The sequence below is a fragment of the Perna viridis genome, chromosome 1, assembly GCF_037379345.1.
Source record: "Perna viridis isolate PV_CMFRI_1.1 ecotype Kerala chromosome 1, ASM3737934v1, whole genome shotgun sequence".
NCBI lineage: Eukaryota > Metazoa > Mollusca > Bivalvia > Mytilida > Mytilidae > Perna > Perna viridis.
This window is the reverse complement of record NC_142445.1, coordinates 24,626,486-24,640,969: the sequence shown is the minus strand read 5'-3', so window position 1 is coordinate 24,640,969 and position 14,484 is coordinate 24,626,486. Positions and strand designations below refer to the sequence as shown.

General features: G+C 33.9%; 2 protein-coding genes and 1 long non-coding RNA gene across 3 annotated transcripts; 2 read left to right on the top strand and 1 right to left on the bottom strand.

The window, feature by feature from the left end:
• The first annotated feature begins 821 nt into the window (after positions 1-821).
• Positions 822-4,306, top strand: LOC148627909 (uncharacterized). Its single transcript, XM_088581604.1, has 5 exons — positions 822-974; positions 1,860-1,889; positions 2,616-2,794; positions 3,253-3,505; positions 3,999-4,306. Exons 1-5 carry the CDS (start codon positions 920-922, stop codon positions 4,175-4,177), a joined length of 696 nt encoding a protein of 231 aa, XP_088437730.1. The 5' UTR covers positions 822-919; the 3' UTR covers positions 4,178-4,306.
• A 451-nt stretch (positions 4,307-4,757) lies between these two features.
• Positions 4,758-8,107, bottom strand: LOC148627908 (uncharacterized). The gene is made up of 2 exons (XR_015921918.1): positions 7,640-8,107; positions 4,758-5,843 (listed from the first exon to the last, which is right to left on the bottom strand). It is a non-coding gene; the product is annotated as an uncharacterized LOC148627908 (long non-coding RNA).
• Positions 8,108-9,597: 1,490 nt separating this feature from the next.
• Positions 9,598-13,226, top strand: LOC148627907 (uncharacterized). The gene is made up of 5 exons (XM_088581612.1): positions 9,598-9,800; positions 10,630-10,659; positions 11,524-11,702; positions 12,107-12,359; positions 12,919-13,226. The coding sequence occupies exons 1-5, from the start codon at positions 9,746-9,748 to the stop codon at positions 13,092-13,094; spliced, it is 693 nt and encodes a 230-aa protein (XP_088437738.1). The 5' UTR covers positions 9,598-9,745; the 3' UTR covers positions 13,095-13,226.
• The last annotated feature ends 1,258 nt before the right edge of the window (positions 13,227-14,484 follow it).

The following is a 14,484-nucleotide window of genomic DNA, read 5'->3' as shown; positions in this document are numbered from 1 at the left end:
TGGCATTTGAATGCGAATGATTTAATTCGCACTATCAAAGTCGTATCCAGAAGCGAATTCGCATTAATTTATTTCAATCAGTCGCAATAATTCGCGTTGAAAATTTGCTTTACGCGTGAACGCGTAACTAAATGCGCGTTATTTGACCTTGTGAACAAGCACAATAAATTACGATTCGATATCAAGTACCGTAACCGAAGACAGCACACTTGAGAACTGCTGGTTCTCCAGGATTCTTTTAATGTACTTGGTACAAGAGGCATTATCTTAGTAGAATTCCATCTTAAAAGCAGATAAGAGTGCACGAACTCCGTGCATTTATTTTGACGAAGGTATAAATATATAAAAAAAAATAGGATAAAATCTACAGCCAATAGAATAGATAAACGAATCATCGACTTAAGCCCTACTGAGTCAGAATAACTTGGTTGCTACCAACAGCATCTATTCTAATACTACTTCGTGATACAATGAAGAAAAACAATGCGAATCATTATTTCCTTATTTATTTCTTTGGAACACCTTCATGTATTAATTAGTATAGAGTCGTCTTCTGTTCCTGTTGCGTTTGATGTTAAGACGCGTGTGTATCTAGTGTCTGATGTCTTCTCGTCCTACCACGATTTCATCCTTATATCAAAAACTGTCAACCCCTGTCAGCAAATTTGAGCAAATGGGCTGTTCCGTTTCAAGCTTATGTTTATGATTAAAGGTAAATATGAGTGCTATCTATCTTGTGAAGTGATCTGGTAACAAGGTAATTTGTCTAATGTGTTTGACCGTAAACTACGGAAAAAGTACCCGTGACGTAATGCAGGACGATGACAGAAACACCCCGTAGACTGTGGGTATATAAGGGGTAGTGTTAAGCATTTCGGTACACAGGTTGGTTTCTCTCTAGACAACAGAAGGACTAAACATGAAGTGCTTGGTTATAGCTCTCTTTGCTGGACTTGCTGTAGCAGCTCCAAGAGGTAAGTTACAAACCCTATCAACAACAGCGTATTCTTACTAAATGAGTTGCACTTTGTTGATTTTGCATTCTTTCTTAGGATATATTCATGCATCAAATTTAAGCACGCTTTCTACAGACAAGTTTAAGCACTCTTCCGAAGACAAACTTAAGCAACCCTACGACGGAACATGCAGTGCGTTTTTCATTTTCTTGTATGAGAAAAAAGTATACCCATGGTTTACTCCATAACTAATGTAACTGCGGTTTTAGTCTTGCTTAAGTTGTTGGTGTAATAGCAATGAGTAATGGTTTAGAGTATGATATCTGCTAATCAAGGGAGTGAAATCCTAAAACTTCTTTCGTTTTCTTCTTTTCATATTGATAAAGGTGATATTTACTACATGTCAGTACAAAACAGTTAATTCTTATAATGAAATTAAAGTTAGTCAAACATACCATGAAGATTAATGGATTTAACGGTCTCGGTAGGAGACATTCTTAGATGCTCCGCTAGCCATCCGCGCTTTAACATGCCCACGCGACATCAAATAAATTGTGAGTCATGCTTAGAAAACCTTTCAGAGTAGGACCAAGTAATTGAAAACTTGCAGAATAAGATCAATGATTTAATTTTTACACCAAAAGATTATGAGAAGATAAAAAACGATATACTATATATATCGTACTCGGGAATAATCCTTTTGATATTTGATATGATTATTTAACACCTGCTTCCTTTGAGTAGAATTTTTAAAGATTCCTGTTACTTTATTACAAATATAACTGCATTTTATCGAACATATACTTGCGGGCAAGAATACTTTAACTTTCGATCCTGTGCTTCATACATGTACCAACATTATTTAATTACTAGTTCAATGTTAAACATTTTTCTTTCTTGTAGAAAAGAGACAAGTCCTTCCAAATTGTGCAGGTTAGTATAGAAGTTTCTTTTTATTTCAATTAGTCATTTCCTGTGTATAAACTTGTAGGCATAAACATTTTTATTGATAAAGAACCTATCAAAAGGGAATATATGCTTTCCGAAATTTGCTTTTCAAGTTTCCTAATATTAGAATATTGGAAGCCAACACACCATATAAAACTGCCAATACTATGAGCATGCCCATTACGAGGATACTCCCACTTCAACTAAAGTTAAATGTAAAACCCCTGTTTGGATTATCTCCCGAGGAGTCCTCTGGCAATAATTTTATTCGTCATGATTCTCAACTAAAAAAAATCTCTCGAGCGGTTTGGAAGGGACTAAAGAACGGACGAACAGACAATAAATCAAATGAAACCTGCCACGAAAACCCACAGATCTTACATTAAATTTTTCCTTAAGATGTTTTTTTTTTTATAGAATATTAGAGAACTTTGCTTTAAGTTAAGGTTATAGCCCTATATTGATCATTTGAAATGCAATGATTCTTACCGAAAGAATATTCCATTGGCTCTTCACTTCTCAGATAACTAGCAACTAGCACTTGATATAGTAATTGTATAGTTACACACTAAACATGAAGACGAACTTATTTTCTTCTGGTCAATGTTACAAACCTTTTACCTTATGAATACCCCTTTATAAAATGTTTATTGCAGACGATTTAAAATCCACTGAAGTCGTTACCAGTGATAATTGTTTTAACACTTTCAGATACAGATGCCAATGTACCAAACCCATGTCAAAACAACCCAACCAAACGGGTATACTTCCCACATCCAAGGGCTTCTAACAAATTCTTACAATGTGATGTATTTGGAAGAATGTTCATCATAAGATGTCCGACCGGCGAGACCTATAACCAAGCCACAACAACGTGTGTTCCACCACAGGTATTGTAGCGTTAAAATTACAAATATATCTCTTCGGGAATAGAATATAAGTATGGGTTTGTATATTGATGCTTTAAACTATTAAATAGTGCTTTCCTTAAAGACCTTAATATAGCTGTGCCTACGGGCACATTGCATTTCATTACATCTGCTTTTCATGAAATAGATGTAAATCTATAAAATACAGCAAAGTGCATATTAAGTACCATCCAAAAGCATCAGATAGACATGTATAAAAACACAGTGCAATATTCTACGTGGACATTACAGGTACGATGTATTGCCCAGTTGAAATTGCTCCGTGATAAGAATGCCGCCCAAGTCCAATCGTCTATACTTTTATCATAATATGTTACTAAATGTAAGGTGTAAAAAAACCCTAAATATTGTTTATGTTCAAACAATTAAGTATTATGCATTCGATATATGAGCTAAACATTTTTATTTGTATACTTTAGACCACCCCTGCCACAAGTAACACCGGACTTGCATCAAATCCATGCACTGCACAGAACCTCGGTGCTGGGCGTATCTACTTTGCCATCTCAACAGACAAGACACAATTTATCGAATGTGACTTGAATGGCAATGCTAATGTATTGACCTGCCCTGCTCAACTGGAATGGGATCAAAATAGGTTGTCCTGTGTCTACAAGTTCCAAGCTGGTTTAACAATTACAACAATGAATCCAAACAGTGGTGCTCTTGGAGGTATGTCAAATAATAGCTAACTCAAAAGGACCTAAAACAAAACTCTTTGTGAGATCAGGGCCCATTTCAAAGGAATGTGCTTTGAGTCCCCAGTGATCCAAATCTGCCATTTCAAGCAATCTAATTGGTTAAAATATGTATTTTATGACAGGTTAGATAGTTATATGTTTGTGATTCAGACCAGAATAGAAAATTACAGGACCAAAAACTGTGTAGAAGCATGCCTAATACTTTTTCCATATCATAAAAGCATTAGGAATTTTATAGCTACAAAGGACATGATGAAGATGTCTTTAAAAAAAAAACTAAGGATGAAACAAGAAACAACACTACTAACTTTCTTTCCAGCTAATATAATTATATTCCAAAAAATTGACTATACAAACAATGGACCTATCTACCTGAAGATTAAAATTGGAAGTAATTTTTCCCATTACAACCAAGCCCTATCGTAAGAAAACAATAACTCTTTTTTTCTTTGCTATCTAAACAGGTGCCCAGAACCCCTGCACAGGATCTGGAGCCACACAACAGTTCTACTCCCACCCAGATGCCACCAAATTCATCCAATGTGACATTGCTGGTGATGCCTATGTGTTGAGCTGTCCATCTGGTTTGGTCTGGAACCAGTTCTCTAAGACCTGTGTCTCACCATACACAATAACTGGATAAATTGATCTTTGAACTGCCCTATGTTACACGTGCTCAGAATACCACTCTCAAAAGATTGAAATTATTCTTGTGTGGAAAGATCATGATGAATGTAATCATTTATTGTGCAATTAAATTATTTATGTAAAATTATCTCTTTTTCTTACTCCAGACTATATTATGTGAGCTGAGGAATCAAATGTCCTCCAAACTAACATGAATTATCTCCCCTTCATGACAATTCAGCGTGCTAGACAATTTTTGAATATAGTAGATATCTTCTATAATCTATAGGCAGAGTGTGGATGTATTCATTTTGGTACAGATAAAATATGTACGTAGCCATTTGAGACACAATGTTTTACTTTTTTGAAAGTTAGGGGAAATGCAAGTAGAAAGGAGTATAGCCAACAAATAAGGTAAATACGTGTAGCTTTTAGCCTGTGACAATTATAACCAAGCGGTTTTGGGTCAAAGTTTTTCCTACAATGTTTTGTTGTTATTCTGTTGTTCAAAAGGCAAAGATTCCACAAGTAGACCTTGAAGTAGCTATTGAACAGTTTATTATATTCGGCCAAAAGATAACTTAATGACAAAAATGATACAACGGAAGTTCACAGTATAAGACCTGATCCATTTGTATATTAACATAAATTTTACAACAGTATTTAAAGCATTCAAATAATCAACAATACTCCATTAACACCACATCTTAGATATCCTAATAAGTAACAGATTTAATTCTTACACAATTATCAATAGACATAATAATAGTTATTAATTAGTATTAATTAAGGTATGTTTCACATTGATTAATCTTTCAAATATAATTATATAATTTATAATCTGTCACAAACTTACAAAGCTCAATTAATGTCACATAAAAAGTACTGACATCCTAAAATATATACTGTAATTCCTAATATAACAAAAATCATATTAAAATATTTTAAATTCATATACATTACTCTTTATTAGTTTACGATGTCCATATCCACTCGGTGATACAATATAGAATCACGTTAAAAGTTTTGCAACTTTCACCTATTCATGAAAACACCCAAACATGAGCGACTTCAAGTTTTTAGTAGTTTTTATGGTTATTAATACTTTGTTAATCTGTTAGAATATATTTCCAACTTCTATTTTGGCAGTTGGAGGAAAACAAAACTAAATAAAAAAAATGTTTAAAAACAACACAAGTCTTCATTGCCAAAGAAAACATTGACGATAATATTACTTTTTATGATAATTTGTATGCTGCAAAAAATGTGTGCACCATGTAAAATGCACATAGTTTTCATCAATTGAAAACAAAAACTTTTACAAATAAATACATTTATTGAATACAATTTGACATTTTAGCCATGAAAAAATAAACAAAAATTGTTTTAAAAAAGTTATAAAAATATTGTTGAAAAAAAAATCATTTGGAATGATTTGGACATGTTAAAAAAAACATCACTACATTTTGAAAAGTATAGTTCAGATCAACTTTGTTTCCTAAAACATTTTTTTTTCATTAGATTTATTAAATTTAACTTAACAGTATATGACTGTAAATTCATGTGTATATATCACAGACAGTTTGTAGTATTATTATCTAAGTTTAAATTATCTTTATTGCCCAAAATTTAATTCCGACGACATTTGCATCTTTCCTCTGGTGGAACATCTTCCTACGTTTCTACAATGCAAATTCAAAACCATTAGGATTAATTAAACTTTTTTCAACATTACAAACCGGGGAGAGACCGGATCGGAACTTCCAATTTTTTTTTCGGTTTTGTTTTTTATTTTTATGCGAAACGTGGGAAAAAATCAGAAAATAATAGCCTTAAAATCCTTTTTTTCAACAGGGGAGGGGTCATGAGTTAGATACATTAAATGAGCAAACATTGTACTAAAATGATGTTTTAACGATTTTTTAGTACAATATTTGCTCATTATGGGTTCTTACTCATGACCACAAGTCCCTGTTGCAAATACATGTATGCATTTTCATTAACTAAATAGTACATGATATGTCGTAAGAACTATAACAACTTTGTCTTTAAATTTCGACGGCAAAATTACAAATACTTATAGAAGGCCCTTAACCAAGGGAGATAATTTACGGGAAAAATAATTACTTTATCTACTTCAAAGGCTATTAAATTACAGAATCGGTTGGTTTCAATTAAAAAAATATATGATCTACTATAGGGTGCACTATACTGTTACATCAAGTTGCATTGTTTCGCACACCAAGGATTAAAAAAAAATGTGTATAGTTTGTTATTACTAAACAATTGCAATTTCTCGAAACAGCTTAGTTTCAACGAAATTAGACCAAATTTTCAGAATTGACCTAACCGTATAGTACTACCTTAACAACTGCCAATTCGAAACAAAACCTTATGAAAAAATTATATCTTTAGTAAGTACAGTGCAAGCAACGGGCAACTTAGGTACAAATCCTATACCACCAGTCACCTGTAAGAGTACCTAAAACATTCTTAAATTCTTAATCCGCAACGAATAAATAAATAAAGATATGAGATGAGTTACAGTGCTATCAAAATGGGGTCTATAGCTAGGGTTAATCAGATTACATTTATCTTAGTTAACTTAGTTGTGATAAGACAAGAAAATCATTAAAATGACAGCATGTTCTGTGTACATTCCTTTCTCGCCTACCCCTAATTTATTTGCAGATAGTTGCATTGTGTAATTTTATGATGGCTTCTAATGACCTTTCAGTTTTTTTTTTTATATTTTAAATAATTTGGCTTTCTTCCATTGCTACCAAGCTGAGAGCTTGTTAAAATTTTTGGTGCACTCTTTTTGTATTAGACTGATAATGCCGTATTTCAACTTGACAAATTCTTTAAAAAAAAACTTCTATTAAAACATATTGGTCGACGCAACGAAGATACGTGTAAGTTATAATACAGTTAATCTGCAAAAATCTACAGCTGTGCTCAATATCAAACTGTGAAGGTTTTTTTCCGACGCAGTCGGTATATTTTCGCTTTTTACCCTTTGACTTTAAAGACGCTTTTCCATGGAAACGCAAGTCACCTGATCGCAATTCTGTTCCCCGATTGGTAAAAAAAACTGATAACTTGGTGGCGTTCGAAAAAACTATCGAAACTTGAAATTGCTGCCATGTGTTATGTAGAAAATTTCAAGTAAAAAGGACAAATTTAATGCGTCGATTATTTTTTTTAAAGATAGTACTTGTTTCATCTACAGTACGTACAAATTGTCCAATTATACATAGTTTCATAGTGTGAGGTAGAATTATTTAGCAAGCTGGATAAATATTCCCCGAACGGAAGGGAGATGAAGAACATCTGTCGCACGTTTCCAAAATGAAAGTAATCTTATTATGCTTTCTTTGTTCAGTCCTATAGATCCAAAATATCATGAATCCTCTACCCGCCACTGGAAACATCAGCATTTTCGGAAAGATGGGAAAAACAAATAAAAGGGACATACCTGCGCAAGTCGGCTTGTTACAGCTACCGCAGGTTGTCTTGAAACACATTCTTTGGTTGTTACAGTTAAACACTCGTATTTTCCGCTGTGATATGTTTTCGGCACAATGGAATGACGGTGCTGGATTGGTGGTTCCCTCTCTAAATTCTAACTCCTGGTCAGACTGTGTAGACATTTACATACTGAATGAATGTTCACTATAAAACAGTAGCAAATCCGCAACGTGCGACTATTTAAAGTATGCGCATGCGGGGGCAGATTGAGGCGGGGGCGTGCCGGTCGTTCGCCCCTTAAAATTTGCAAAGCATGGGTTGTCAGGGGTAGATTTTATCCGGTTTTAGGTTGAAACTGTAATTTCTAGCTTATTTTACCACCAAAGATATCTACATCGCACACACTCTAGAAGAATATTTCAAAAATTTAACCTAAAAAAATTATTCGACTCGCTCCGCCCGGAGAAATTTTAACTGTGCGCCCCCCCCCCTAATATAAAATCCTAGATCCGCCCCTGCCTTGTCAATAGATCCGAGTTTTAATCAATCATCGACTGATTAGGAGATATTTAACTATGATTTACTATGTATAAACTTATCATATAACGTCAATACACATACATGTACCATTTTCTTAGATTCTGACAAAAAGACCTTGATAGTTTATAATTTTGAATAGAATCATCCGTCGAGAATTAGAATCTTTGTAGGAATTTCATGGTCAGTTTTATCAATTATGTACACCATGTATGCAAATTTACTTGCTATAAATCAATTTGCAGCAATCATGTTGTTAAAATGTTGTTTATTAAACTATTTGAAGGATTACACTATAAATTTAATTTCATTTTCCATAGTTATCATATAAAACCTCACAATCCTAGATTTATACTGTTTTTATCTGTCCAGCCAAACTTTCCTGTTGGTAGGTTTTGTCGACATCCCACGGGTAAACGACCGACAAAAGCCGTGCTCTGTAATATAACAATACCTTTCAAAAAGAGATTTGTGCCCGACAGAATTCTAATATTCTTTAATGTTGGATTTAGACGTAATTCACACCGCTTCAAAGCGCAATGAAACGTTCACATGTATTTTGTATTCGCTTTGCGTAAAAAATTGTTCAAAAACGGCATTTGAATGCGAATGATTTAATTCGCTTTATCGAAACCGTATCCAGAAGCGAATTCAATAATTCTTATTAATTCATTTCAATCAGTTGCATTTGCGTTGACCAATTGGTTTTACGCGTGAACGCGTAACTGGATGCGCGTTATTTGACCGTGTGAACCGTATAAATTACGTTTCGGTCTCAAGTAATCTTCCTTAGTAGTGGATTTTGGGTACCGTCCGTGCGCGACTCGTAAGAGTAGTCAAGGACGTTGAAAAACCCCTCAGTAGTTAAGAATCTTCATTTATACAGCACACTTATGCTGAGATATTGAGAACCACTGGTTCTCCATGATTCTTTTAATGTACTTGGTACAAGAGGCATTATCTTCGTAAAAAAACATCTTAAAAGCGGATAAGAGTCCACAAACTCTGTGCATTTATTTTTACGAAGACATATAAAAAAATAAAATACAATCACCAGCCAATAGAATAGATAAAGGAATCATCGACTTAAATCCTACTGAGTCAGAATGACTGGGTTGCTATCAACACCATCTATTCTAACAGTACTTCGTGATATGATGAAGAAAAACTATTCGAATTATAATTTCCTTATTTATTTTTCTGGAACACCTTCATGTATTAATTAGTATACAGTCGTCTTCTGTTCCTGCTGCCTTTGATGATAAGACGCGTGTGTATATAGTGTCTGATTTCTTGTCCTACCACGATTTCCTCCTTATTTCAAAAACTGTCAACCCCTGTCAGCAAATTTGAGCAAATGAGCTGTTCCGTTTCAAGCTTATGTTTATGATGAAATCTGTGATATGGTAAAAAAGATATTTGTATTATGTGTTTGACCGTTAACTACGAAAAAGGTACACGTGACGTAATGCAGTACAATGACAGAAACACCCCATAGACTGTGGGTATATAAGGGGTAGTGTAAAGTATTTCGGTACACTGGTTGGTTTCTCTCTAGACAACAGAAGGACTAAACATGAAGTGCTTGGTTATAGCTATCTTTGCTGGACTTGTTGTAGCAGCTCCAAGAGGTACGTTTCATGCCGGATCAACTATGGCCTATACTCATTTTGTTAATTTTGACCCCTTCCGAGGTTACGTTTAAGTATCAAATTTAAGCACGTTTTCCACATTCAAATTTAAGCACCCTTCTGAAGACAATCTTAAGCAACACTTCTGCAGAACAAGCAGAGTGCTTTTCATTTTTTTGCACCATGAAAGAAGTATACTCATGGTTTACTCCACAACTAATCCATGTAAGTGCGGTTTTAGTCTTGCTTAAGTTGTTGGTGTAGTGGTAATGTGTAATGGTTTAAAAGTAAAAATATACCATCTGACGATCGAAAAAACATTGTTTGTTCCGTGGGTTTTTCTACACCATGAATCACCTGTACCATAGGCAGTGTCTGAATTTTATATGGACTGGTACATATGGTAACATACCCACGCGACATCAAATAAATATTGAGTCATTTTTAGAAAACATATTTCTGAGTAGGGCCTAATTGAAAACTTGCAGAATAAGATCAATGAATTAGTTTTTACACCAAAAGATTATAAGATGAAAAACGATATACTGTCGTACTCGGGAATATACTTTTTGATATTTGATAGATTTATTTTTTAAATACCTGTTTCTTCTGAGTAGATCTTTCAAAGATTCCTGTTGCTTTATTACAACTACAATGCATTTTATTCAAAATATACTTCTTCTGAGTAGAATTTTCAACGATTCCTGTTGCTTTATTACAACTACAATGCATTTTATTCAAAATATACTTTCGATCCTGTGCTTCATACACGTACCAACAAAATTAAATTACTAGTCCACTGTTAAAACATGATTTTTATTTCTTGTAGAAAAGAGACAAGTCCTTCCAAATTGTGCAGGTTAGTGTGGTATTTAAATTAGCCATTTCATAAACTTGTAAGTATAACATTTAACGATACATATGCGCAGCTTCGCTTCCCCTACACTTTTTTCTCAAATACCCTAATAATTGAATCTTGGAAGCTAACTTAAACAATGCCATATAAAACTAGAAATAATATCAACATGCCCATTACGAGAATACTCTTACTTCAAAAAGTGTTAAATGTTAAAAAAAAAGCCTTAGATTGGATTATCTCTCTTGGAATTATCTGGCAATAATTGTATTCCTTCATGAACATCTACATACGACGCCCAACCTTCTTACAAAGTTTAATCAAAATCCCTTCATGCACATGTACATATGATGCCTACCCTTCTTACAAAGGGTAAACAAAATCTCTTGAGCGGTTTAGAAGAAATTACGCTTGCAAGAAATGTGGACAGACGAACAGACAAATAATCAAAACGAAAGATGCTACTAAATCCCACAGATATGACATCAAATGGTTTTTAAGACAATATCAGAAAATGTTGCTTTTAGATAAGATTTTGGACCTATATTGATCATTTGGAATGCATTAAAATGATTCTTACCGAAAGTATTCACATCTCAAATAAAACAGATAATGCAATAGAAATGGAGTCATTTTTTACTATATTTCATCGTCTGACCGATTCTTATAGCAACTAGCACTTGATATAGCAATTGTATAGTTACTAGGACACGGAGACGAACTTATTTACTTATATATGGTCCAATGTTACACACCTCTTACCTTATAAATGTCCCTTTATAAAATGCTTTTCGCAGACGAGTGAAAATTCACTCGAGTCGTTACCAATATAAATCGTTTTCACGCCTTTTTCATATGCTTTTTCAGATACAGATGCCAATGTATCAAACCCATGCCTGAACAACCCAACCAAACGGGTTTACTTCCCACATCCATGGGATGCTAACAAATTCATACAATGTGATGTATTTGGAAGAATGTTAATCATAAGATGTCCGTCCAGCGAGATCTATAACCATGCCACAACAACGTGTGTTCCACCACAGGTAGTACCTCGTTAAAATTACACGTCTCTTACTTAAGGAACAGAATAAATGTACGGTGTTTTATATCGATGTTTTTCATCAGACCTAAATATAGCTATACCATCGGGTATATTACAGCTCATTCTACTTTTTCCAAAAGCAAAAATGTACATGTAAATCTATAAAATGTAGCAGAGCGCATATTAAGTACATTAAAAAACATCAGATAATAGATACATGGATAAAAAATAGTGTTTTACAGGGACATTACAGGTACAATGAATAGCCCAAGTCCTGTGATAATAATGCCGCCCAAGTCCAATCGTCTGTTCTATTACTAATGATAAAGCTTATATATTGTATATGAAATATTAGGTATTATGTATTCGATATAATGAGCTAAACTCTCTATTTGTACACATTAGACCACCCCTGCCACAATCAACACCGTACTTGCATCCAACCCATGCACTCCACAGAACCTCGGTGCTGGACGTATCTACTTCGCCATCTCAACAGATAAGACACAATTTATTGAATGCGACTTGAATGGTAATGCTAATGTATTGACCTGCCCTGCTCAGCTCGAATGGGACCAAAATAGGTGGTCCTGTGTCTACAAGTTCGAAGTTGGTATTACAGTTACAACAATGAATCCGAACAGTGGTGCTCTTGGTGGTAAGTCAAATAATAGTTAACATCACAGGACCTAAAACAAAACTTTGTGATATCAAGACCCAATTCAAAGGAATGTTCTTTGGGTCCCCTGTGACCCAAATCTGCCATTTTAAGCAATCTGATAGGTGGAAAATTGGATTTGATGACAGTTAAGATAGTCAGAGGAAATAACTTTATTTTGTGAATTAGAACAGAATAGAAAATTACAGGACTGAAACCTATTATCATGAACATTGTGAGGAAGCATGCCTAATACTTTTTTCCATATCATAAGATATCATAAAACCATTCAGAATATATAGCTACAATGGTTTATTTAACTAAATATGATGAAGATATCAATAAAAAAACTTTGATGAAACAAGAAACAAATAAATTAAATGAAGAGGTTCAAGCACTACTAACTTGCTTCCCTGCTAATATAATTATATCCCTAAAAATTTAACTATATAAACAATGGATCCAAACTACCTGACACTAAAGATTTGACAGTATTTTGCCCAAATACTACAAGCTCTATTTCAAGAAAATAATTACTCTCTTTTTGCTATCTAAACAGGTGCCCAGAACCCCTGCACAGCATCTGGAGCCACACAGTTCTACTCCCACCCTGATGCCACCAAATTCATCCAATGTGACATTGCAGGTGATGCCTATGTGTTGAGCTGTCCATCTGGTTTGGTCTGGAACCAGTTCTCTACGACTTGTGTCTCACCATACACAATAACTGGATAAATTGATCTTTGAACTGCCCTATGTTACATGTGCTCAGAATACCACTCTCAAAAGATTGAAATTATCCTTGTGTGGAAAGATTATGATGAATGTAAACATTTATTGTGCAATTAAATTATTTATGTAAAATTATCTCTTTTCTTACTATAGACTATATTATGTCAGCTAAGGAATCTAATGTATTCTAAATTTAAGAACTACCTACATTTGGATTATTCTTTGAATGAGACATGAATTATCTCCCCTTCATGACAAATTTATAAGTAACATCCTTTATTAGACAAGTTTTTAAGAAATCTCTAATTAATCTAAATGCAGGGTGTGGGGTATATATTTTAGTAAGGATACAAAAATGTACATGGCCATTTGAAACACATCATAAAATACATCAGTGTTTTTTCTAACCTTTTTTGATCGTTGGGGAAAATGATCTTAGTAGGCAGGAGAATAACCAACAAAAAGCGCATAGTTTTCAATCTGAGATTACTTGGAATAGATGGCAAAGTTTTGCAGCATTCACCTATTCATGACAACATCCAATACACTACATACTTCAGCTATCAGGTACCATCAAAAACTATATAAGTGACAATCTGACATACCAATTCTAGAAGGATTATCAGTAAGTTTTCAGTAGTTTTTATGGTTATTAATACTTTGTTAATCTGTTAGAACATATTTCCAGTTATTAATTTTGCAGTTGGAGAAATAAAAAAACAAAAATAAAGAGCTGTACTTTAAGTGCATGATACACCCATTGCCCTTTTAACTTGTCCCTATGCTTTAATGAACTTATATGATTAACTAGAAATACTGTGAGCCCTGACAAATATCCCTTTTTTAAGTATAGAAATTCATTGCACAGAAATGATAAATCTGAAAATTATAAAAATCTAAAGGGAACTTGCATCAATAGATATGAACAACTCAACAAAGTTTCATAAAAGTTGGTGAAAGTGTTTTTCCTTTCCTCATTTGTCTACCCCCGACTTGACTTTTTATGAGTAACTCGGCAGGTGTCTCTAGAAAAGAAGAGGACACTTACCCTATCGGTGCACCTGGTCCATGCTCCCAGTTTTTCGTGGAGTCCGAGTTGCTCATTTACTTTTGTTACTTTGTACGTATAATTTTAGTTACTTTATGTTCTTTGTTGTGTATGTCTGTTTTCCATGTCTGGTCTTTGTCCCTGGATTACATTCTTTTGATTACTGCTATAACCTTGGTTCCCTTGATTACTCTTTGAGTTATTGTGCGAAAACTTGAAAATCCCCCCTTTTTTAAGTAAAAAAATTCATAACACGGAAACGAAAAATCTTAAATCTATAAAAATCGAAAGGGAGCTTACGTCAATAGATGTGAACAATGCACTAAAGTTTTATAGTCTTTTATG